Below are 24,835 nucleotides of genomic sequence, written 5' to 3' on the forward strand. Positions count from 1 at the left end.
TATGTCTCCTGTTTTTGCTGAGGGAGAGAGTGCAAGGCTGGTGGTTAGAACTGGGGACTGGGAGTTCGGACTCCTGGGTTCTCCTAGCCCTACCATTTATTTCTTGTGTGACCTTGGTGGGTTTTTTTTTGGTTTTTTTTTTTTTTTTTTTTTAATGTCAATAGATGTAAACAGTAAAGCACATAAAGCTCCTTTTTGAAACAGGTTCCATACTATGTTGCAACTTTAACTGAATTCCTTCCACTATCTTTAAAAACAAACACACCAACTCCAAGCTAGTGCACATACTAAGCAGTGATACCTTTGCACCTGGATTTATACATGATAAGGATTTCCTCGTTTCCATCATTCTCAGTACGACTGAATTAGTTTTCTTGCCAAATAACTGATAGTGGAGCTGCTTATGCCTCTCACCTGGGGAAAGATCAGGGATTGATTCTCTGTCAGTTGTGGAAGGAAATTTTTGTCCTGTCGTTACATCATGAAATCACAGGGTATGTCTACATCTACAATTTTGCAGCGCTGGTTGTTACAGCTGTATTAGTACAGCTGTATAGGGCCAGCGCTGCAGAGTGGCCACACTTACAGCAACCAGCGCTGCAAGTGGTGTTAGATGTGGCCACACTGCAGCGCTGTTGGGCGGCTTCAAGGGGGGTTCGGGGAACGCGAGAGCAAACCGGGGAAGGAGACCAGCTTCGCCGCGGTTTGCTCTCGCGTTCCCTGAACCCCCCTGTAAACAGCAGGGAAGGAGACCTGCTTGCACGGGGGTTCGGGGAACGCGAGAGCAAACCGCAGGGAAGGAGACCTGCTTGCACGGGGGTTCGGGGAACGCGAGAGCAAACCGGGGAAGGAGACCAGCTTCGCCGCGGTTTGCTCTCGCGTTCCCCGAACCCCCCTGCAAACCGCAGGGAAGGAGACCTGCTTGCATGTGGGTTCGGGGAACGCGAGAGCAAACCGGGGAAGGAGACCAGCTTCGCCGCGGTTTGCTCTCGCGTTCCCCGAACCCCCCTGCAAACCGCAGGGAAGGAGACCTGCTTGCACGGGGGTTCGGGGAACGCGAGAGCAAACCGGGGAAGGAGACCAGCTTCGCCGCGGTTTGCTCTCGCGTTCCCCGAACCACCCTGCAAACCGCAGGGAAGGAGACCTGCTTGCACGGGGGTTCGGGGAACGCGAGAGCAAACCGCAGGGAAGGAGACCTGCTTGCTCGGGGTTTGGGGAACGCGAGAGCAAACCGGGGAAGGAGACCTGCTTGATTACCAGAGGCTTCCTCAGGTATGCTGGGATACCTGCTTATTCCACGGAGGTCAAGAAAATCGCTGGTAAGTGTCTACACTTGATTACCAGCGCTGGATCACCAGCGCTGGATCCTCTACACCCGAGACAAAACGGGAGTACGGCCAGCGCTGCAAACAGGGAGTTGCAGCGCTGGTGATGCCCTGCAGATGTGTACACCTCCTTAGTTGCAGCGCTGTAACCCCCTCACCAGCGCTGCAACTTTGTGATGTAGACAAGCCCACAGTCACCATAGTGTCTCAACACAACACATCCTAATGACTCAATTTAGCCTTTTTGTGATGCTAAAAATAAAATCAGGGTTGTTTTCATTGTCCTGAGGGTCAGGCTTATAGGCTGCAAGGCTATCTTGCAAATTTCAGGATGTATCTAGGCAGTACAGTAATAAAAATAAATTAATAGTAATATCATAATCTAGTCTAATTCCCCTTCCCCTCTGCCTTTCAGGGCATTGTAGCAATTGGCTACATAGCTTTCAGAATGTCCTTATATCCTCCCACTTCCAGAATATATTTATTTGTGTTTTTAAAAAATCATAATAGACCAAAAAAACCTTCAGATGGGTCCAGAAATATTAATTACTCTGAGAGAATCTGTCCCCAGAAAAAATTATACAAAGGTGTGTTCAGAAGCTCTAATAAATGCAATACAAGTCTGTTCTCTTCCTGTGTGCTTGAGTGATGTTTCCAGCAGTCCCTTTATAAAAGTGGGTGAGCGTGTGATGGGGTGTGTATGGGTTTGTCTATGGATAAGCTGCCATATTTTACATCTGTAAAGGGATTGCTGGAATTTATATTAATGGTACACAAAGTATTCCACCATGCAAGGTATCTTCCACTTAATTCAGCCTTTGGTTAATTTGGTTCCTTGTTTAATTTGATCAAAATCTAAGGGCCGAAATAACATTTATTAAATAACACGGTGTCCATCTTCTTATCTTGATCTCTTTAGCCCAATGTTATTGGGTAACCTGATCACTAAATGCAGAAGGTTATCTCTTAATGAAAAGGGAAGGCTGTAATTCTGAATGAAATCAGAGCGCCCAGGAGAAAGTCTCCATGATAAAAGATTGGTACATTTAAAGGTGACTAATATTTCTATAAGCCCTGACATGTTATACAGAGTGTGAGGAGGACCCTAGCGATCATGTGGATAATTGACCCACTGCTCAATGCAAGTGATCAGAAGAGACTTTATTGGAATAAGACGAATAGAAAATCCTGGTTAATTTACAAGTCGACTGCAAAACGGGCACTCCTGTCTGGGCAGGAACTTGCTGTAGGTCACTGTTGCACCAAATGCCAATTTTCTGTCACCAAGACTTTTAAAAATATGTATTCAAATATTTAAAACCACCCCAGAGCTTTTGTGGAGTCTGCTATTGCCCAGATACAAGTTTAGTTCATGAGAGAACAGAAATTCCCTTAAACGGGCTGTATAACTCTCTCAGTTTCAGGTTAACTGCACCTTTGAACCCCTCCTTGCCTTCTGCAAGGACATCCACTTAAGGTTTCAGGCTCCCAGTTGTCACCTCTCTTGGGCAGAGACCTCTCTGTCTCTCTCCAGACTGGACTTTAGGCTTGCAGTCCCTTTACACGTCACTGTGATTTCCCCATCAGAGTCCAGCACCTGTGGGTACCCTTTCTCCAGGGCTTACAGCAGTGTACATCACTTACCAAACAGCCTCCACAAAGCAAAATACAGTTATTTGTAAGGTAAAAGCGTTACAGAGAAGACACAAAAACCAATAAATGTTCCTGCATGCATGCTAAAAGCTCACCAGGTGTCACCCATCAATCTTACAGAGTCCTAATAGGCTAAAGTATTTTAAACACTTCCGCCAGGGTTGTTGCCTCCACCCCCTTTGAACAGATGGTCTTGTCCATTTGCTGGGTCAGAAAGAAGGCCCTGAGTCAGTTTAAAGTCAGCCTTTTTATGCGAAAAGCCCTGAGGTTGTCTGTTGATCTCTGGAAAATCCAGTTTGAACCCGTATCGGCAAGCCTTCTCAGGGAGTGGTACCTCTCTGGGGGTGGTTACAACCCGAGTGATTTGCCTTAATTGTCTTGCACTGTGTTTAGTTCTTGGCAGAGGCTGTGGTCTCCCCCCCCCCGCCTATACAATCCCTGGCCCATAGCGATACATAAACCATTCCTAAACGTAATACAATGTGATCCCCGAAGATAGTGCATGGGGTTGCAATATCTGTCCCAATGGTGACCTGAGCACACCACTCCTCTAGCAGCTAGGACACAGTGTTTCCAACAGGATCATGTTCATTCATCAAGAACTAATTAAAGCCCTTATCTTTGTTGGCTGTCAGTCACACACTGCACATTGCCATGGTAAATGTGAACTGCAGGCTTTGTGCTGAGACCTAAGCTGCTCCAGCTGTATATGACAATCGTCCACCAGTCTGTATTCAGCACCCGTGAGGTAGGTGGGACAGAAATGGGATATCCCTTACAATGCTGGTTCCTGCAGGTCTTCAGGAACATAGACGGACAATTGTAACTGATCAAATTGTGCCCTCTATTGACGGCTGAAAGCAAACCAGAGGGTGAGCAGATGGGGGGAGAGGGCAGCTCTGTTCATTGATGCTGGATAGGTGGCCTGTCACTTCTAGGCTGAAACCAGCCAAGATCCACAGTGATTGAGAATTGCTATGCACTGACTCTTGTATGTCCTTATGTAACTGGTTCGTGGGTTCCCGTCCGTTTCCTAGTAGTCTGCATCCGCAAAAACAGCCCCATGATTGTCATTATCTTCCCAGAACTATCTGTGCATTTTTGTCTACATCATCCCTCATGTATGGAACATCCTCCCTGGACTAGTCTATAAGGCCACTCCCATGTCATCCTTCATATCCTTCTAGTGTGATGACTATAAGAAATTGACCAACTAATAACAGTTATGTAGGCGCGCTTGGGGGTAGTTGATACTGATTTTTAAAAATGCTCAGGCTGTATGTTTTAACTCTCTTGCCCACCTGCCCTCTTTCATAGGTTGCTGGTGTGCTCAGATTGTAAACTCATCCTGGCCGGGACTGCGTCTTCCTGTGTGCATGGAAAGTGCCTAGCACATAGTGGGCACTACTGTAATGCTATTAGTAATTAGCCCTTTTATTGGCAGTCTTTGCAGAGAAGCCAAGGATTAAATGGGGCAGGGAATAGTATGTCGCCCCACAGGTGGCTTTTCCAGGACTGGGTTGAGGTTATGTTGACTGGGCAGTCGAGGGATAAGTGGCACTGGTGCTAATTTACTGAATTATCAGAGGACTTCAGTCTCCGGCACTGTCAGCTGACACTAGCACTAAACTCTCTATTAATTGAAACATTTTAAAAATAAGCTTTTAAAAAAATAAAAGATTTCTTTTCAGGAAGACAAAGGAAGTATTCTGCTTATTTTTTGTTGTTTCCTTGTATAGTTACCCTGTGAACTTACAACTTTCTCAAAGATAGGGAAATCATAGAATCATAGATTATCAGGGTTGGAAAAAGGTCATCTAGTCCAACACCCTGCTCAAAGCAGGACCAATCCCCAGGCAGATTTTTACCCCAGTTCCCTAAATGGCCCCCTTAAGGATTGAACTCACAACCCTGGGTTTAGCAGGCCAATGAAATGCTTTATCTCAGATTTGATTAGCAAGCAAACTTACCCTTATAAAAAGAGTGTCCATATGACTGGATAAAAGTGGATGAGAATTTTGAAATCTGGGTTTTATGAAAAGAAACTTCTTTCAGGGAGCTATGCAAGCACTTTTTTTGTTCAATGCGGATAAATAACATATTTATAGCTTGTCCATCCTAGCTTCTTCCTGGCAAATTCACTTCACTGCCCTCCCCCCCCCCCCTTTTAAATTCCTGCCTGACCTTTGGGAGACACTGCTGTCTTTGCAGAATTCCTTGCTTCTTCAGAGGATTTTATTCCCCTTCCAACTCAGTGCCTACAGCTCTAGAGGAACATTGTTCAAGGCTTTGTTGCAAAATATACTTCCCTCCCCCTTCCTGCTTTGCTGAACTTTATCACCTTTAGAAGAAGAAGGAAAAAACACAAACAAATCCTCTCCTCCAATTTCCCAGTAATTACCCTGGGGCAAGTGAAATCTTTGTTTTTTTATTTTCTGTTTATTATAGTAATAATAAAACTGCTGTACATCTTTGGAGCACTTTTACTCCACACAAATCTTACCCTCAGGTCTTTTGCAGAGTATGAGTCAGATTTGGCTCCTGGTTACATAGGTATAAAATCCACATTAACTCCACTGACACACGGGTGTAACCAAGAGTAGAATTTAGCCCTGTTCATGTAGCAACCATCCTATATCTTCCTCCCTTATCACCTCTCTACTCTGTCTCTCTTTTGCAATCTTACTTGATAACCTCCCTTCTTCCTTGTCTCTGTGCCTCTTCATTTTTCTCTCCAGCACTAGTGCATACTTGTGTCAGCAAGCAACATTTCTGCCAACCGATGAGGGGTGTTTTATATCTCAGTCCCTCCAGCAAAGCCTTCCTGATGGGAGCTGGGTGCTCCTTTTTTCCAGCCCTTTAACAGACCTACCTAGGTCCCCGTGAGTTGCACAACAGGGCAGATTATAGGGGTCAGAGGTTGACTGGATTATAAACACTATTTGTTTGTTCCCTCATGAAAATGGAGGTTTGCTAATATAAGAGTATGTTGGGTACTATTTATCTCTGTAAATACATTTTGGGACGTTGTTTGCATGGAAGATGTTAAACGTGGATTTCCAGTTTTTGGTGGGTTGATCTTCCCACATCCTACAAAATCCCAGACATGTCAGGATGCATTCCATGGGATCTTGCATTTCTGAGGTACTTCACAGGCCACTCTGGTGTGGAATGCACTGCACGTTTAACAGCTCTTGCTGAAGTACATTTAGGACAGGAAGTGAAGAGTAATGCAGTTAGACTCAATAAGACAATAAGCCCTTTACGGCAGACACCGTGTCTTCCTTTGTGTTAATACAACACCCAATACAATAGGGCCCCAATCAGGATTGGAACCTTTGGCTGTTACCACTGTGCAAATAATTAATAATAAAGCTATCCAACTGAAACTCATGGTGCGGTTTGGGCAGGAGAATCTCATTACTCGCATGGGGTTTAGGTAGGACTGTACATGACTGTTCTATTTAGAATCTCTCTACCTGAAGTAGATAACTCTCACAGTCATTCCATGTTTACAAGCTGCCCTAACTCAAGAGACCTACCCTTCTTGCTTGTTTAGTTTTTTTCTTTAACAAAATGCGAGGCAGAGGAATCTCCCTTGTCTAATACTTACTTTCACCAGCCTCGCAATGGAAGAATCTGTCTCAATGATCGTCTGCTAGATTCACTTATTCCTCTCATGTGCCCTTTCTCATCCTCCATTCGTATTTTAGTTTCCATCTTCCCAAAGCTAGCACTTCTCTGTAATCTCACCAAGAGCTGTAAGCCTGCTACAGGAGTGATACAGCAAGGGGACTATTTTTCTTCTTTCTCCAGTAACAGAATTACGTTAGTATCACATAAGGTTGCACAGCATCTGGTTGCTGGATCTCTTGCACGCTAATATCAATAGACCTTGTGTATAAAGTGCTGGCTCTTTAAAATGGGTAATTTTTCTCAAAGCCTGTTAAACTCTGAGTAGGTGGGTGATAATAAATCCCATTTCCGTAGGAAATAAATTTTTATTCTGTGTGTCCTTGTTTTCTTTTAGACTAATCATTGTACTCTTTGGACAAAAGGAACTCTTAGCACTACGAGCTCCGTGAATTTGATCCTTGGCTGGCAATTATTGTTGTAGCAACGTACACATCAAGTTTGAAATATTTTTTGCAGCAGCTTGGCTGGCTCTGAGGTCTGGGAGGTAAAAGGGTTGGTATGTTCCCATGACATTTCATTTTATGTCTGAATGGAGTTCATTTAACTTTTTTTCATTATTATTTTTCCTGCCACTATTTTATATGTACATGATCAGTAAACAGTGGAAAGAAACAATATTGTAGTCTCTCTTATTCAAATGTGGAAACTTTGGAGTCTTTATAGCCTGTCTGTCTGCACTTCCCCCTCAGTCCTTGGCTCTGTCTTTTCTCCCTGTTGTGAAGTGCTTTCATTACTTTAAGAACCGCAGTAAAATTTTATGGCAAAGAAAACATGTGACCATATTACCCTTTGCAAAACAGCATTTTCTTATGAGCTTTCTGTTTACACCTCTAATGCAGATCCAGAAGGAGAGCAGAAGTTGGTTCCTACACCTAGGGCCTGATTACTTTTAAAAGTTGTACCAGTATTACTATTATGGGACAGAAAAGGGCGAGGAGCTTTGGTTTTGTTTTTTTTAAATCTGGATAGTTATACCGGTAAAAGCCTTAATGTGGATGCACTTGCGATGGGTTTCCCCTCCGGTGCCACTTGGCACTGGGGTACCACTGAGCCCACCTGACTCACCAGCCTGGGTTTCCTTTCACACTGTGGTGCTGTGGTAAGTTGCCAAGCTCTCCAAGCTTGCTCTTTCACCAGCACTTTCACCCAGCTGCAGCTTCCCACACACATGCTGAGATCAGCCTGCATGGGAAGGCTCAGCTAAGACACCTCCCAGTCGCTAAGGCAACCCCCTCCCCCCCCCCCGGAGTGCAAACCCAAAATTATACCGTCTTGCGCTGCATAGGGAACTGTACAGCGTAAACTCATGAAATTCGCCCCCTCCCTCAATGTGGAGGAAGATATGCAACAGCTTTCTCCTCCAAGTATAATTTCTACACGCTGGTTTTAGACAGTTTATTAACAAGCTTATTAACTACAAAAGATAGATTTTAAGTGATAGCAAACAGATCAAGGCAGATTACTTTGGTAAATAAACAAAATTGCAAACTGAGTTTAACACACTAGATAGGATATGAATTAGCAAATTCTCACCCTGAGTGATAAACAGGCTGGCAGATTCTTAAGAGACAAGCTGCCTCGGCTTTCCTGGGTTTTCATACACAGGCTAAAAATACCTCTAACCTAGGACCATCACTTCCCCCATTTCAGTCTTTGCCCCTCAGGTGTTTTCAGATGTGTTGTTGTGGGGAGAGTGAGATACCATCATGATGTCATTTTCCCCGTTTTATATCTTCTTCCCACTTGCTGGAAAGCTCTTTTGCTGTGACCTGGATCAAACATTTCCCATTGTGTAATGCTATCTCTGAGAGATTTCTGTTGTACACAGTTCCTGGGGTAATCCTTGTGCTGGTGTGCATTTCCTCAATAAGCCATTAACATTGTTTGGCCTTTTTACTGTTGTACCTGAAAGGCTGCTTGTGCGTGTTTTCAACCTCACAGCAAGTTTCAGTAACACATACAGAGCCAAACTTCACATATGACAATAGCACATACAGTCCAAAGAGATATTAATGTCTAGCAGATCACGACTTTTAGAATGGTACCTCACAAGGCATACTTTGTGCAAAACATATCCTTATGACAGTGGTGAATATTGGGGAGCCAGGGTGTCACAGCACTTATGCCAGTATAAGGTACCTTATGCTGGTGTATTTCAGAGTAGCAGCCGTGTTAGTCTGTATCTGCAAAAAGAACAGGAGTACTTGGGCTTTCGTGGGCTACAGTTTATGCTCAAATACATTTGTTAGTCTCTAAGGTGCCACAAGTACTCCTGTTCTTTATGCTGGTATAGTTATTCCACTTCCTGTACATGAATAGGTCATAATTGTATCCACACGGGGGGTGGGTTGTACCAGTTTAAACTATATATAAATATAGTTAAAGGGAGAGAATTTTCTAGTGTAGACATAACCCCTGTTTTTTCCCTCCACTGCTACTACAGACTATCTTTGTTCTCTCTTCTAGTGATACGCTCATGTTTACTTTTTTCCTTCTGTCCAAGCATGTCTAAGTGTGATCTAGCAATTAGAGCAGGCGACTGGGAGTATGAACACCTGGGGCTAGATTCTGCATCTAGATTTGTTTGCCTGGAAGACTGGGGTCCAACCATACAGAACCAGTTGCAGCAGCTGGCTCTTGGGTTGTATTCCTGGATCTACATCTGATTTGTTATGGTTTCAATTAAAATTAGTATATGGATTATGAGTATTTTGGAGCAAAATTGAAGGGAGAAACCAAGAGGATTGGGGTAGCCTTGACTACGTGGCAGCTTTCCGATCTTTGGATTTGGAGCTGATCTGATTGGGCCATTAAGTTTTCCGAGGATATGAGCAACATAAACTGTATCGTGATTATTCCCATTGCAGTTCTTCAGCTGTTGCATTTCGACCCATAGCTCTATTGAAGGCCTGCTTAAAAAATCAGACTGTAAGGATTTGTTTAAAGAAAAAATATAATAGCTTCACTGGGACAGTTTTAAAGCTGGTGCCTTTAATCTGTAACACCACACAAGAATACGTTGGTATATTTAGATGTGGAAAACGTGAAGTGGACATTCTAAAGTAAAAAAACAGATTTTAAATTTTTTCTAAGTTTCTTAATTATTAAAACTGAACGTTCTTAAACTCGTAACTTCCTTTTTGCCATTAATGCTGGGTGAGATGCGTGTGTGAGATATATACACTTTCATTGATTAATCGTGATCAATGAAAATAGTCAAGTTCAGTTTCTGGTTCTTGTGCCCAGTGCTGCAATATTTGGTTACAACCACTACTGTGGCATGCTTAAACCCAAAGCAAAACCTTGTTCTCACCGATTTTTTTTGGAGGGGTGCGTATGCGAATGGAAGTAATAAATTTAGATTTCTGTTAGGTTACAACTTTTAAAACATTCTTGAATTCTGATTTTAAATCATTTGCCTGTGAGCCTCAAAGCGACTGCCTTAAATCCACTCTGGTGGCAACACTGAGAATTAAGGCTTCCACTCTGTCCTTAACTCACTTCACTGTATTCTCAGAGGCTTAACACAGAGAGCTGCGGCTGCTGAACAGACACGGGTGAATTAAGGACATATGTAGGTAGGCTGAATTTCAAACATTGCCATGGAGGGTTTAGATTAGCCCCCAAACCTCGTTTTTTCCTTTAATTATATGCAAACTATATAATCCTGTACTCTTGGGTCCCCCGCCTCGTGGACTGGTTCATTGTTCAGGGTAAAACGGTCTTTAAAGGAACAATTGTGCTTGGCAAACTTCCCACTGTACGTGGGACTGTTTTTAAAATAAAAGTTAGGAACTGAAGATCCAAACCTTCAGAGACTAAGCAGAGCAGTACAGAATAAATCCGTAAAAGTCCAATAGAAATATTATCTACCTACTCTGGTTGCAAGGCAGCATCTTGGCTTTGTGTTTGTGTACGTATCTTTATTTTTAATTGAATCTCTTTCCCTTTTGCGAGGAAGTTCCCTTTTGATCTGCCTCCTTCAGTGAGGTTCATTTTACTAATTCCATGGCGGGAGAAAGAGAAAATTGCCTTGTTTGTGACAAATCCTCTGGTTAGAACAGATCTAAGGGAGGGAAAGTTTACCCTCTTCCACTCTACTGGCAATAATGGTAGTTGAATGCACTGAAAAAGCCTGTCAGAATAAATCTGTATAAGACCAAGGGATGGAGTGAAGAAACCCTTGTTAATAGCAAAAGATTGGTCAGGTTAGAGAGGTCTGGTTTATTCTGGAATCCCATGAAAGAGAAGCTAAGAAATATTCTGTTGAATTGACAGGGAAATTTGCAGTGCTTGGCCAGTAATTAACAAAATCTCAGGCTTGAAAGATCTCAGAACATAAACTGTGGACAGATTCTGACAATACATAGGGCCACAGTTAGAACAAGTGTTGTCATTGTCTATGTTCCCTGCACTCCATACCCAGAGTTAATTATTCGTAACCATTCAGAGAGCAGCAGACAATTAGCATACTTACAGCAATCAGTAGATTTTCTTCTAATGCCTGCTGGCTGGCTGGCTCAGGGGACTGGTAATGGGGTATAGACCTTGGACATGAAGCTCACTTATTCAGATCTAATGGTGGCAAACTCTTGACTGTTTGGAATGAGTTTGGGGGTCAGAGTGCAAATAGCTAGAGGACAGGTGCCCACATGGCAAAACCCATCACAACAACTTCCTCCTGCTTTCCTCCCATTTTCTGATCTCTAGCAGCGAGGCCAAGGGCTATGGAGACCGAACTCCCCTCTTATCTTTTGAATTTGTCCCTGCAGATCATGACTGAGGCACGTACGGGGATGGGGGTAAGGAAAGCTTGCCCTCTTGTTGCCCGTGCTGTTCCTGTTGGGTGGGTATGATGAGAAGAGAGGCTGTTTCCATAGCTGTCAATCTGTCACCTTCTACCAGCACTTGAGGTTTGAAGGAAAACTGCTGTTATGAGATCAACTCCAGCGTTCCTCTTCGTCATCATGTGTGTGTGAAAAGTGGGTGAAGGTATCAAAATGGAGAGCGAATGGAGTCTGGAAAAGTAGACCGTATTCTACACAGCTCTAAATCGTATTGGGCTGGCCGCATGTTGAAGACTCATTTATGCAGGATTTCTTTATGGGCTTATTGCTCTCTAACCACCAATTTAATCTCCAAGCAAAGATGGTTGCTAATGTCTGAGGCCAAGTGAACATAGTTGATGCAGGAGCATGCCAATTGCCTGAGGCCAGGTGGGCATGGCAGGTTAATGTGTTGCACAGTTCGCATGCTGCAGTTTAAAAGGAGGCATAATTAGCTTTACCCAGCCAGTTTGTTCTTGCCAGCTGCTGTGTTAAAGCTCTTGGTGACCAAGGCCAGGATTAGTGACACTTAGACTTTGCACATGTGCAGTTGCCTGTGCAAAAAAATTAACGTGCATAAAAATACAGGCGCAGTCACTGTGATTTCTCGTCCAGTCATAGGGACTGTATGGTCAAATGCCCATTTGTGTGTGTGGTGATTCCAGTTATGCAGGGTGCACATGGCAGACTGTCCCGCAATGCGGATGTAGGAGATGACGCAACATTTTAATGTTGCTTGAAGGGAGCGATGATAGGCAGTGTAGTACGTCACTGCCATGTGGCTACACCATGTTTGCAAGCCCTAAATGGGCAAAACACTTGTGCCTGTGGCTATATACCTCTGCAGGGTGATCATCCGTCTGTCTGTATTTGAGTGGTCATTTGCAGGTACCCAAAATGCTCTACCTTCTCCTAGCCACATCAATGTTGGTGCTTAAGCTCCGAGACCCACCAGTTCATTGCAAACTGGCCACAGAAAAATTACTTTTGGCCACTACTGATCTCAGCTAGATTCGAAACAGCAAATCAGATGGAAGGTTCCATTTTAAAAATACAGCCGTGCTAATGCTGTTAACAGTATGGCACTAAACACTTGCGTATTTTGCTCTTTTTTCCTCCACGTCAACCCCCAGAGTTTCTCTCTGTCTACCTCCAAATCGCCTTTGACTGTAGTAGGAGCAGGTTACACCATTGATGGATCAATGCAATCGATAGCTTTTCTTGTTTTACGCTATACTTTCCCCACAGCTTCTTACTGAAATGGAGCTATGATTAAAGGCTGTGGCCTCTGATAATTACAGCCCTGGATACTGACTTCGAGCAACAGATGGGTGGCTATGCCATCCCCAAGAATCGTTGGCTCTGTTACAGAACTAGTTGGTTGGCCTTAAATCAGTTCCTGTTCAGGACCTTAGTTGGCTGACTTCCCTCCACGCTCCACCCCCTTCTCAGCTACAAGTTTCTATGGATGTGGATTAAACCTGCTGTGCTCAATAAACTAAGCTAGTGGGAAGTGGCTGGGAATGCATTGGACTGTTTGGAGTTTGCATTTTGCCCTTAGCCTGCCCTAATGGGAAAGAGGTGGGGGTTCTTTGTGAAGTGCCCCATCTGCACCTAAGATAAAAATTGCAGTAACTTGATACATTCCCTAAAGTCTCTAACCACCACCTTTGCTTTCTCTAATTCCCAAAGGAACCTTGCCCTGTGGCACACGCCTCACCCACTCCCAGCCTGCATGGCCCCATAAGTGTAAAATCAATAGTTCTGTATTTTTTTAATAGCAGCTTCCACACTGGTGGTTACAAAAGTTGCAAGAAATCAGGAGCAGGTTGCACAGGGGAAGGGCTTGATTATGCTTCCTTGGTAGCAACAAAATGCAAAGGAGCCAAAGAATGCAGCAAAGGTGTGTGTACGCAGTGTGCAGTGTGCGCACACAGTGGTGCAGTGGTAGTGTAGGGAAGATGCTGTTGAAATGGATTCCTTGGGCTTTGCAGCTTTCAATAAGCTATCAAGAAGGTTGTTTTCTGAGGCTAAGGGAATACCATTTTGGTCCTGATCTATCAGGAGTCACACTCAGATGAGTGGTTTGATGCCGTGGTTAGGAAGGCAGATTGTAGGCAGCCTTTGCCCCTTCTGGTTTATAAGCCTACAGAGGAGCATAGCTCGAGTGGACAGGTAGTTCTTTCATTCCTACCCTGGCCTCCTCTGAGAGCCCAGGGCTCTGTGATGAAGATAATGAGGGGTAGAAATTTGGCAACCAGAACTCCCATTGGGCCTCCAGGTCTTGATTATTGTTGTTATTCTTAATAATAATAATAGCACTTTATGAAACGTTAGCTAACTAACCCTCCCAGCTCTCTGGGGAGGGACGAGTTATTACATTTTACAGAAGGGGGAACTGAGACGCAGAAATGTGCTCTGACTTGCCCCAGGCCACGCCGATCGGTGGCAGGCGCCATGAATGGAACCCAGAAGTCCTGATTCACAAGTGGCGAGGCGGCTCTGCCTCTTGCTGAATTCCACAGCGCATGCCTTCTTAGCCAGAAGCAGAGTCTCTCAAGCTCGGTTGCCCCTCAGGAGAAGAGATGAGGATCCTTCACTTGCAGCGGTCATACAAACAGCAGGCAAGGCTGGACGTACGGCAGCAGCACTAGGAATAGGCCGATTGTAGAAATGAGAAGGTGGCAACACCTGTGTGAGTCCAATGTAAACCATTGCCTTGCGGGAGGGGCAGTGTAGAATGGCTTTCCCCACAAGAGGCCCACTAGTGCTTCAGCCCATCTTGTTTTAAATGACTCCATTGATAGGACTTCCACCACGGTCCCAACTGAGTAGCTCTCGTCACTGAGAGCTTTCCCTACAATCCAGCGTATGTTTCCCTTTGTGCAGTTTCATTCCTGAGCTAGATCCACTTGGAAAAACCCTGCGTCGCTCCCCTTTGCTCTTTGACTTAGATGGCTGTGTTCCCCTCTCGTTGGCATTTAGCCCAGCTACACACATTTAATTGCAATGAATTACCTAACCTCAATAGAAGAGCTTGCATTATTAAATCAGGAATGGACATGACCTGATACTAAATGAGGGCTTTCAAAGAAAAGGTCTGAACATGCAGCACATGGCATGAAAATTCCTTCTGCACGAAGGACCTGGGTGGCAGAGAGGTTACAGGTAGAATTACAGGCGTCTTGTCGGCTGGCAAGAGCTGCAAGTAGGGATTGTGTCGGAACTCGTTACCTTAATGTGGTTAATTTGCGAGCAGAGTGTAATTGTACAACCCATTTAAACCAGGGTGCAGGGTGAAGCGAGAATGTTGCCTCTGTAGCACTTATTGCGATGAGGTGAGGCCAGTGTTCCTAACGGACAGTATTTAGAGTAGGGGGTATCAGCTGGAGGGAAGGGCAGGTGGGTATAAATGGAGCAGTGCAGCCAGTGTTCTACACCTGTATAGTAACATCCTGCTCCGTGGGCGCCTTGGACGCCATTGAGCATGTGTGGGCCCTGGCAGGGTTAGCTGCGAACGGGTACCTTTGCACAGATTCCAGAGCACGTGCAGCAGCTTTAACTGAGCCTTGCAGTAAGAGGGTGGGAGATGTTATGCTTGTCTGTGTCAAACAGAATTCCCTGAATCTCCAGCTTAAATGTCGGGCCCTTTTCAGCGAGCGTTGTTCATGAGACGGGTGGATGAGGTCAGACTGGCTCATCAGTGAGACTTCTAGGGCTTGGCCCATGGGGGAGAAATAACTTGCAGACCTTTCTGGACTGCCAGCTGGGTGTGACCTTTATTGTGCCACAACATGTAACGCGTTGGCTGCCGCGTCTGTGTAGATATGGCTTACGGGTGCAATTAAGCATGTCCCTAGAGGTGTGCTGCTGCTGCCTGATATGGGGAGGTGGAACTTTGGTGCAGGGTGGGAAGAAGATGTCTGCTCAGGTGAGATGTGCCCTCCAGAATATGTTTGCTAATGAATGGGAAGGTGGACTGTTTCATTAAACCACTCAGGGCATGTCATAACCTATTCCCAGATTTGGACCTTAGTGTCCAAAATATGGGGGTTAGCATGAAAACCTCCAACTTAGTTACCAGCTTGGACCTGGTAAAAGCTGCCACCACCCAAAAAATTAGAGTGTTTTGGGGCACTCTGGTCCCCCCAACAACCTTCCCTGGGGACCCCAAGACCCAAATTCCTTGAGTCTCACAACAAAGGGGAATAAACCATTTCCCTTCCCTTCTCCCTTCCAGGTGTTCCCTCCCTGGGTTCCAGGAGAGATACACAGAAGCAAGCTCCGTGAATCTAAACAGAGGGATTCCACCCTCTCTATTTTCAGTCCTGGAAAACAAGCACCGAGAGAGAGCCAAGCTCCCCCCACTCCCCTCCTTCACCCAGAGGGAATGCAAAGTCAGGCTAGTAAATCTAACACACACAGATTTCCCCCTGACTTCCTCCTCCCACCAATTCCCTGGTGAGCTACAGACTCAATTCCCTGGAGTTCCCCAGCAAAGAAAACTCCAACAGGTCTTAAAAAGAAAGCTTTATATAAAAAGAAAAAACACATAAAAATGGTCTCTCTGTATTAAGGTGACAAATACAGGGTCAATGGCTTACAAGAAATATGAATAAACAGCCTTATTCAAAAAGAATACAATTCAAAACACTCCAGCAACTACACACATGTAAATACAAAAGAAAAAAACCAGTATAAACCACTGTCTTATCTCTTTGTACTCACAACTTGGAAACAGAAGATTAGAAAGCAGGAGACAGAAATCCTCTCATAGCCGAGAGAGAGTACAGGCAGAAGACAAAAACAAAAAACTGAGACACAAACTTCCCTCCACCCAGATCTGAAAAAGTCTTGTTTCCTGATTGGTCCTCTGGTCAGGTGTTTCAGGTTACTCCTTTCCAGGTGTAAGAGACATTAACCCTTAGCTATCTGTTTATGACAGAGCATGTCTACGCAGCCCGCGGAATCGAGCCTTCCAGCCCGGGTCGACAGACTTGGGCTCATGCTACCACACCAAACATAACTGTGTAGACCAGTGGTGGGCAACCTACAGCCCGCGGGCCGCATACAGCCCATCAGGGTAGTCTGGTTGGGGGCCGTGAGACATTTTTCTGACATTGACCGTCTGCAGGCACAGCCCCCCCACAGCTCCCAGTGGCTGCGGCTCGCCGTTCCCAGCCAATGGGAGCTGCGGGAAGCAGTGGCCAGCACGTCCCTGTGGCCTGCAATCAGGTCAACTTAAACAAAATGTCTCGCAGCCCACAATCAGATTACCCTGATGGGCTGCATGTGGGCCACAGGTTGCCCACCACTGGGGTGGACGGCACTTTGTAGTTGTGACTTAGCCTTGAGCTTGAGCTCTGAAGCCCACCCCGTTCCCTAGGCTTCAGAGCCTGAACTCCAGGCCACGCCACAGTGTCTACAATGCTATTGTTTGACTCCCTCCCTGCGGACTATCAGCTCGGTGCTGCAAAGGCATGGGCTAGGTACATGCTATGGCAAGTGCAGGGGTGTGTGTGTCCTATCCGTTCTCACACACACACACATACACCAGCCCAGCCCAGCCAAAGAATAATGAAAAGTTATGCTTTATTGTTCCTGTTGTGCTTAAACGCTGCTTCTGTAGCACATGTTCTGTGGCAAATTTCACTTCTCTTTGATCATGTGCCCTGAAGGGGCAGCCAGTCTCCTTGACACCAAGCCAAGGCGTCTGTGAAGCGCAGCACGGTACCGAATCCGGATTAGAACTAAACAAACCCTCTTTGCAGAGAAGCTGTAGAGTTCCCAGCTGGGGGATATTTCCTGCATTGGCAAGCATGGATTTCTGGCTGGTGACTCGGGGATGCTGTGCTTCTGGCCCCGAGCTTGAGAGTCGCTGCTCTGCTTGGCCTTGGTAACAGACGGTTACTGTGTGCTCCAGCCAGGGGAAAGGCAGAGCGAGATCTATGGACTGTTGGAGGAAAAAAGAGGTGCTAGAGCCCTGGACAGCCTGTTACCACTATAACAGTCGTTCAGTGGTAATCAGCTCAGCGTCCTTGGCAGGGTTCTGGGGTAAAGAAACACACACGTGAGTAAGTTGCAGTGTAGCCTGATCTATCCATTATGTATTAATTCCATTAATTGCTTAAGAATTTCCAGTTACCGCTTTGAGGGTTGACAAGCTCTCGTCCCAAGATCATGGCCAGGATTATTTGATTTCTTTCATGCCTAGAGATCTCATTGTTCTGTGTACTCATACCATGCAAGCAACCACGCGCCTTACAAAAGGAAGAATCTGCTTGGCTGGTGGCAGTTCTGAATTGCATGGGTATCTGGTAGAGATCCACTTGCCTCTAGCTTCCTTAGCCAACTCTAACTCTTTCCTGTGATTCAGAGGAACATGCAGTGCAAGGGCAGCATGCAGGAGGTGTCCTGATCAGAACACGAGCCTCAGCAGGAGCAGACTTGGGTAGCACAGGCCATCACATGGGGAATGGAGGGGACCATTTGCTCAGGGGCGGCTCCAGGCCCCAGCACGCCAAGCGCGTGCTTGGGGCGGCAAGCCGCCGGGGGCGCTCTACCGGTGCCGCGAGGGCAGCAGGCAGGCTGCCTTCAGCGGCTTGTCTGCGGAGGGTCCACTGGACCCGCAGCCGTGCCTGCGGGAGGTCTGCCAAAGCTGCGGGGCCAGCGGACCCTCCGCAGACAAGCCGCCAAAGGCAGCCTGCCTGCCCTGCTTGGGGTGGCAAAATGCCTAGAGCCGCCCCTGCACTTGCTGCTGGCACTAGGGGCCTGCTAAAGGCTTAGGTGGGCGAAGGAGCAGTGGCAGCTGGGCAGAGACAGACAGTGAAGAGGAGACCATGTGCGATGGAAGGCATGGCTCAGGGGGAAGGGACCAGTATCAAAACAGGCCATTGAAGTGGGTAACTCCCATTGGCTCCTGCATAGAGCCTGCCCCAGCAAACTAGCCCAGACTCATCATACTGCAGGGGAAAGCTGCCCTTTCTCATTGATAGAAAGTGCTACTGGATGAAAACGTGTGTGATTCTAGCAGTCTCCTTGTCACTCAGCTTTATTTTGTGTGTTCCTTTTCTGGCCAGCCTGGGTAAACGTGGTGCTGCTGAAAGCCCTGTGGTGCGGGGGAGCTGAAATTTTGCAGTGCAAGGAAAAAGTGGTGCCTTGGCTTTTAATACCCCTTTTCTTCCTTCTGTGATATGAATCTGTGGAATGTAGCCTTCCGAAGGGAGAAGGGTTAACCCCTAGCGCTGCTGATTGCCATGTGATAACAGTTTCTTGTGTGATTAGAGCAGATCCCTGCTGTAAGAGGAATCACATGGGAGGCAACCCGGCTAGTCAGACGCTAAGGTGCCTCACCAAATCCTGTGCTGCTCCCCTGTCTTCCTCCCTCACAAAGGAGAGCACTTGTTTCGTTGAAGGAGAGGCCCCACCCCAGGCTTGGATTTAGGCTCCAGATCAAACAGCATGAAACAAAACACCCGCAGAGAGATTTAAAGCAAAGCAAATAACCCCTGCGGGTGTGCTGGAAGGACTTTCGGTAAATTTACAATCAAATCCTCTTTTTATGGCTTTTTAATTCAACAGTGGATAAATAACAGGAACTTTTGATCTTTAGACCCTAAGGTAGCTCACTTCCCTTCCCACAATTCAAAGGGGATACCATAACATGCTGCTTTATTGGGTCACCAATGAAACTAGAGGAAATCCTGGGTCTTTATCGAGAGAAAGCAGCTTTTGGTGGAAGGACGATATAATAGCAAAGTCTTCTAAGCATCTTTCAGCCAGAAGGATCCCAAAGCAAGCCGCATAATGCAGGAATCATTCCACCCACTGCTAAAATGCAGCTAGCGCTGGGGTGGAAGGAGCAGCTGTTTAACAGTCACCCAGCAATGCTGCACAACCATTTAGGACAGGGAATAAGAGAGGATCCCCTATTCGGTTGAAAGAGCTTTAGGGAGGCAAGATAGAATTCTTCCACTTGGAATTTAGTCAGTGGCATCAGGGCCCCAAACTCTGTTATTGGCACGTAGTGTCTTAGGGCAGGTCTGCACTACCGCTTAAGTCAGTCTAATTTACGTTGCTCAGGGGTGTGAAAAAGACGCCCCCGAGTGTCGCAAGTTACAGCGACCTACGTGCTGGCCACACCGGCGCTATGTTGGCGGGAGACGCTCTCCCGTCAGCACAGAGCGTATTTACCAGACCCGCTACAGCGGCTGTAGCACTTGCAGTGTAGACCAAGTTCCAGCAGTGGTGAGTCCAGGAGAAACAGCATGTGGGTTTGGTGCTGGGGATTAGGTGCTCAGAGATGCCCTTAGGAGAGCTGCCTGCTTTCATGGGGCTTTCATCTCCTGATTTCTGCTTGCTAACTTGCATCAAAAGAAGCTGAAAATACATTTGCTCCCTCATGTTACTTTCCCATGTAAGCAGTTGTCACCGTTGTCAGATGGGATGCTATGCAACAGTGAATGGGAGGGGAGGTGTCTAGGAGGCATTATCTGTCTGCGTGATCCACGCTGTGGGAAAGTTTGAGAACTCTTGCTGTGGTTAGTTAATTTAACTTATCCTAGTTTTACTGCAGTGGAATCACACAGTGTGAAACTGGAGTAACGCAGCAGGAGATGAGCCCAAGAGAAACCTGTCTACGCCTTCTCTAACAGAAACGCAACCTGCTTTGCATCGACAAAACTAATGCCCTGTCGGCAGCTTTTGTCCCAGGGTGTTGCCAGACCATTTCCCTGCCTAACACCTGTCTGGGTCAACCTGCAAAGGTCTCTGGGATTCAGCCTTTGCCTGCTTCTCACCTCTTAATAGTCTGTCCTTGTTTGTTTTTTGCCCCGATGTAGGTGATGTGTTAAACCTGAGTCCTGAACACTCCTTCGAAGGCACGAATGTTGATGTGGGGAACATCGTTCTGGCTTTGTATAGCGGTCTCTTTGCCTATGGAGGCTGGTAAGATCCTGGCATATTACTCATTTCAGTGTGTCATTTAGTTCTTTGTCTTCAGCGCTTTGAGAGCATAGGCAGGGAGGGCATGACCCAGAACGTCTGGTCTAGCTCTGCTCCTGACCCAGGTAACGGTGCAATCGCTTCCCTTTTGTCTAGTGTTGTTCATACTCAATCCTTACAGCCCCTCCCCAGTCCCTATGTGCAAGTACAAGCAAGTGGTGTCAGTTGCAGTATTTAAAACAGGGAGCAAGTCTAGGGGCAGCCTGGTAAAATGCCCAGGTTGTATGGTGAGCTAACTCCAGGGGAACCAAGAGGCACTAAATACGGTGGGATTGTCTGGTTGGGCCCTTGTGTAGGAGCAAAGGTCAGAGTAGAGGTTGTGGGCCCTGCAGCTGTGACCAGCAACTGTCAGTACTGACACATCAGTCTGCTAATTGACAACTCCAAGCCAAAGCTCCTACAGGTTTCTTCATTAATGCCTTCACACTCTCACATGGGCATCCAGAAACCTGGGCTGTCTTTATTTGCAATAACAATAGAGGCAGATTGTGGCCCTCCTCTGGCAATACAGAGGCGCTGCTAGCTGACCATAAGTCTCGGCATGCAGTGATCTATCTTATTCCCAGCAAGCTGTCTGCATTGCATGCTGAGACCTGCAGAGAACACCTTTGTTTGAAGGTTTTGGAGGTAGCCTCGGCCCTTGTGCCATGGATTTGAGAAACACGGCCACCCTTGGTTTTGCAGAGCATGCTTTGGTTTCTCTGTCTGTAGTGGGCCTTGTGTATGCATGTTGAGGTTAGGGTGAGGCTGCTGGATTCTTTTTCTAACTTCATTGATCTCTGTAACCACAATTACCATTGTCTTTTAAATTGCAGGAATTACTTGAATTTTGTCACTGAGGAGATGATAAACCCCTACAGGTATGTGCACCACATGGCGAGTTCTTGGCTGGAGAGGGAAACTCACCAGCTGTTCACCCTCTAAATGCCACTTCCATCCCTTAACGTAAAGCCACCCGTTGTGTGTAGCAAGTGTTGTCACTAGCCATCCCAGGGAATGTAAAACAAGCTCTCGTTTTGGGGGCAAACAAAACCTCTGCTGTGGGCAATGCATACTAGATAATCAGACTGCTGTTCGTTAGTACAGGATGAGGGTTTCTGCAGAGACGGGGAAAAGAAAATCTCTGTCTAAGAGAAGCCATTGTTAAATCACCTTCCCTCTCTGAAAGTCCCATTTCCTTGGCCTGGCTCAGCAGCCGCTCCTTCACAGTTGTGACTTGCTGGCAGAAAGGGGGTTTTCTTTGCATTTGTTGCTTTATTGCAGTTTCATAATCCTGTCTAATATATATTTTCACCAAAATGCCAGAGGGCTTGCCAGGGCGAAGTTTTACTGTCTGCCACGCACGCTTGACCTCTGCATTTTTTTCCTCCCAAGGCATGGACCTTTCTGTCTGTTGCATGTCTGTGTCAGGGTTATATGAAGGGATCTAGTAACATGGGATTGATCCTGCCAGAGCAGAACATCTCTGGCAAATCCCTGATGCCTGCAGGAGAGGTGCGAACCAGGCGTGATTGCCGGCGGCATCACTGGCTGCACTTTAGGCCAATTCCTGACCCCTGTGGTGATAGGCTCCTGCTGCGAAGCATGAGATTCTTTTACCCTTTCCTTGACATGTGTAATTACACATGTTTTTGTAGACAGTAATTGTCCACCCCTTTCCGAATGCAGCCACTCTGTTGACTCCCTAACCTCCCGCAGCTTTGAGCTCCACAGGCAGGTTGTCTGCTGCATTAAGAAGGATTTCCTTTTTAAATTAGTTTGCTTAAAATAAGTTAGCCTATCAGGAAGGGCAAATTTGCCTTCACACCAGCTTCTCTTTGAGGGTTTGTTTAGGTTTCAGGGGCCCAGCCAGCTTTCTGGTGACTCTCAGCTACAGCCTGACCTTCCTGTCTCCTTTGTAGACAGCCACAAGCACAAGTGCTTATCCTCTGGCCAGCAGACTACTGTGCATGTTCTAACACTGGTATCTGGCAGGAGGCCCCTGTGAGCTCTTCAGATGAAAGTCTGTGCCTTGAACCCAAGCGCCATTTGCTCAGCCAGAGTCCACTCACAACCTGTCTTCTCCCCAAGACTCCATCTCCCTCTGCCTCCCGGCCACCATCCTGAGCTACTTTTATTTTTGGAATTGTCTCCTCAACTTCTCCAAGGAGGATGGAGTCCAGATTGGACCCTCTGCAAGACCAAAGAAAAGCAGAATAAATTGGGCAGTCTTTAAGCCAGTGCAAAAATCTATTCAGAAAGGCTGGTCTCTGCAAAAGCAGCATCTCTCCCTAGCATGCTGCTTCTTGAATTATGTCTCCGACTGATCTTCAGAGCCCCCAGATCCTAATATGTTATGATTTCCCTCTTCCTCCCAGAAACCTGCCTCTAGCCATCATCATTTCATTGCCCATAGTCACCTTAGTTTACGTGTTGACGAACTTGGCTTACTTCACTACCCTGTCAACAGAACAAATGCTGTCGTCTGAAGCCGTGGCCGTGGTAAGATGAGTCACATCAAAAACGCTCTTATCTATTTCTCTCGGCTGCCTGAATCCCTCGTGCTATCTCTAGTTGGATCTCCCCATTCATTCAACACTTACCATGGCTGCTTATAAGATGCTGATGTTTGACAGGAGATGGGAGGCGGGGAAGGGTTGTCCCCACATGACACTGAGCTGGATTAATCAGAGTGATAAGGGTGGGGGAGGGAAATAAATGGCATTATTGTTCATAAATAACCCTAGCTGCCGACTACCGGCCATGTAACTGTCTGATCAGTTACCGGAGTGTGACATTTATGGGAAAAGGTCACTGCATCAATATCTCCCAAGTATCAGTTGGCTTTCTCTGCACTTGATTTTTTTTTAAACAAATAAGCATTATTCTGATGGTTAAATTAAAGCACACACAGAAATCCTGCTCGCTGGCCCTGTGGAGAGGGGGCAGCTTTGTGTGAGCTTGGAAGCTAAGCAAGACTGGGCATGGTCGGTATTGGTGGGGAACCCTACAATCCTGCATAGATTGGCATTGGTAGTTCAGCAGGCAGCACTCTCTCCTGTGACTAACAGTGAACCCACACACCAGCACAGTGCTATCTGGTGCTGTGCTGCTAGAGATACCAGCTCTGGTTGCATTACTCCAGTTTTATTCTGAAGTGACTCCACTGAAATAGCGGAATTGCACTGGCATAAAATTGGAGCAATATTGGAATAAATCAGACTGAGATGTAAAACTGAGACTCATTAAAGAGTCCATGGCACTGCCAAAATGGGTGTCTGCTCCAGTATCCTGGACTGAATTGACGTTTTGCATATCTGAATCCTCCTCCTGCCATTGCAGTTGGATCCAGTATTTTCCTAGACTTTCTGTCCTAAACCATTGTGTGGTATTGCTGAAGCTGTTCTAATGGATGTCATGTTCTGCCCCAGAGATGGCTGCATGTCAGGGAAGTGCCTTCTGTCAATAGTGTAATTCTGTAAAATGCTTTGGGCGTGTGAAAAAGGCAGTATGAAAAATCTTCAGCAGTCTGTGTGTGTATAGTCAACATGAATGAGGTATTTTGTATGTTAAAAACTTTTCTGGGTAAATAGATACGAGACCCTGTAGGCAAGCTGCTGACGGAATGTTGCTTCCTTGTAGGACTTTGGGAACTATCACCTTGGTGTGATGTCTTGGATCATACCTGTCTTCGTTGGCTTATCCTGTTTTGGGTCTGTCAATGGATCCCTCTTCACTTCTTCTCGGTAGGTATTTTCCTCAGTACTGCAGATCCCATGTACAGGCACCGTGCCTAACTTGTCTTCGTTTGGAGCTGTCCTCACGGGAGTGGGGTCTCTGAGGTTCTGCCACTGGACAGATGCAGCGAGGGAGGGGGCAGTGCACTGTGTAAGGAGTGAGAGTGGTCATTTTTTTGAAAGGCCTTAAATCAGAGACACTCGGACCTCAGTGCCAAATTAGCGATCGACATTATCCCGAAGAGCCACAGTCATGTGAATTCAGTGTTTCATTTAAAATATATAATATATCTGTCTATATCTACGCTCCTGTGAGGACCGGTTAGTCACTGTGCCTGTAAATGAATATGTATATGTGTATAATTCTCACAGCAAAATGACTGACCAAGTATTTTATCAGCTACAGTTGGTTAATAATGCAGTAAAAGCATCCTGATTGGTTATAACTTGGGTTGGTTAACTTAGATCACACAGTGTTTTAATATCATGTGCTGCAGAGGGCTGCAGGAGACACATGGAAGAGCCACTTGCAGCTCGTGAGCAGAGTATCATTGCCTTAAACAGTATCCAAAGGCCAGATCCCTAATCCTTGCGGAGACCTTCGTCTCACTGTCTT

General features: G+C 46.1%; 1 protein-coding gene across 1 annotated transcript in view; it reads left to right on the forward strand.

Annotated features, from left to right (window-relative positions):
* The window catches only part of SLC7A5 (solute carrier family 7 member 5), a 63,792-nt gene that overhangs the window by 23,855 nt on the left and 15,102 nt on the right, over positions 1–24,835 (forward strand). Inside the window, 4 exon segments of the mRNA XM_050922603.1 lie at positions 20,341–20,446; positions 21,319–21,363; positions 22,861–22,984; positions 24,125–24,228. Coding sequence (XP_050778560.1) covers positions 20,341–20,446; positions 21,319–21,363; positions 22,861–22,984; positions 24,125–24,228 — 379 coding nt within the window.

Source organism: Gopherus flavomarginatus, chromosome 14 (genome assembly GCF_025201925.1).
Source record: "Gopherus flavomarginatus isolate rGopFla2 chromosome 14, rGopFla2.mat.asm, whole genome shotgun sequence".
NCBI classification, from domain to species: Eukaryota; Metazoa; Chordata; order Testudines; family Testudinidae; genus Gopherus; species Gopherus flavomarginatus.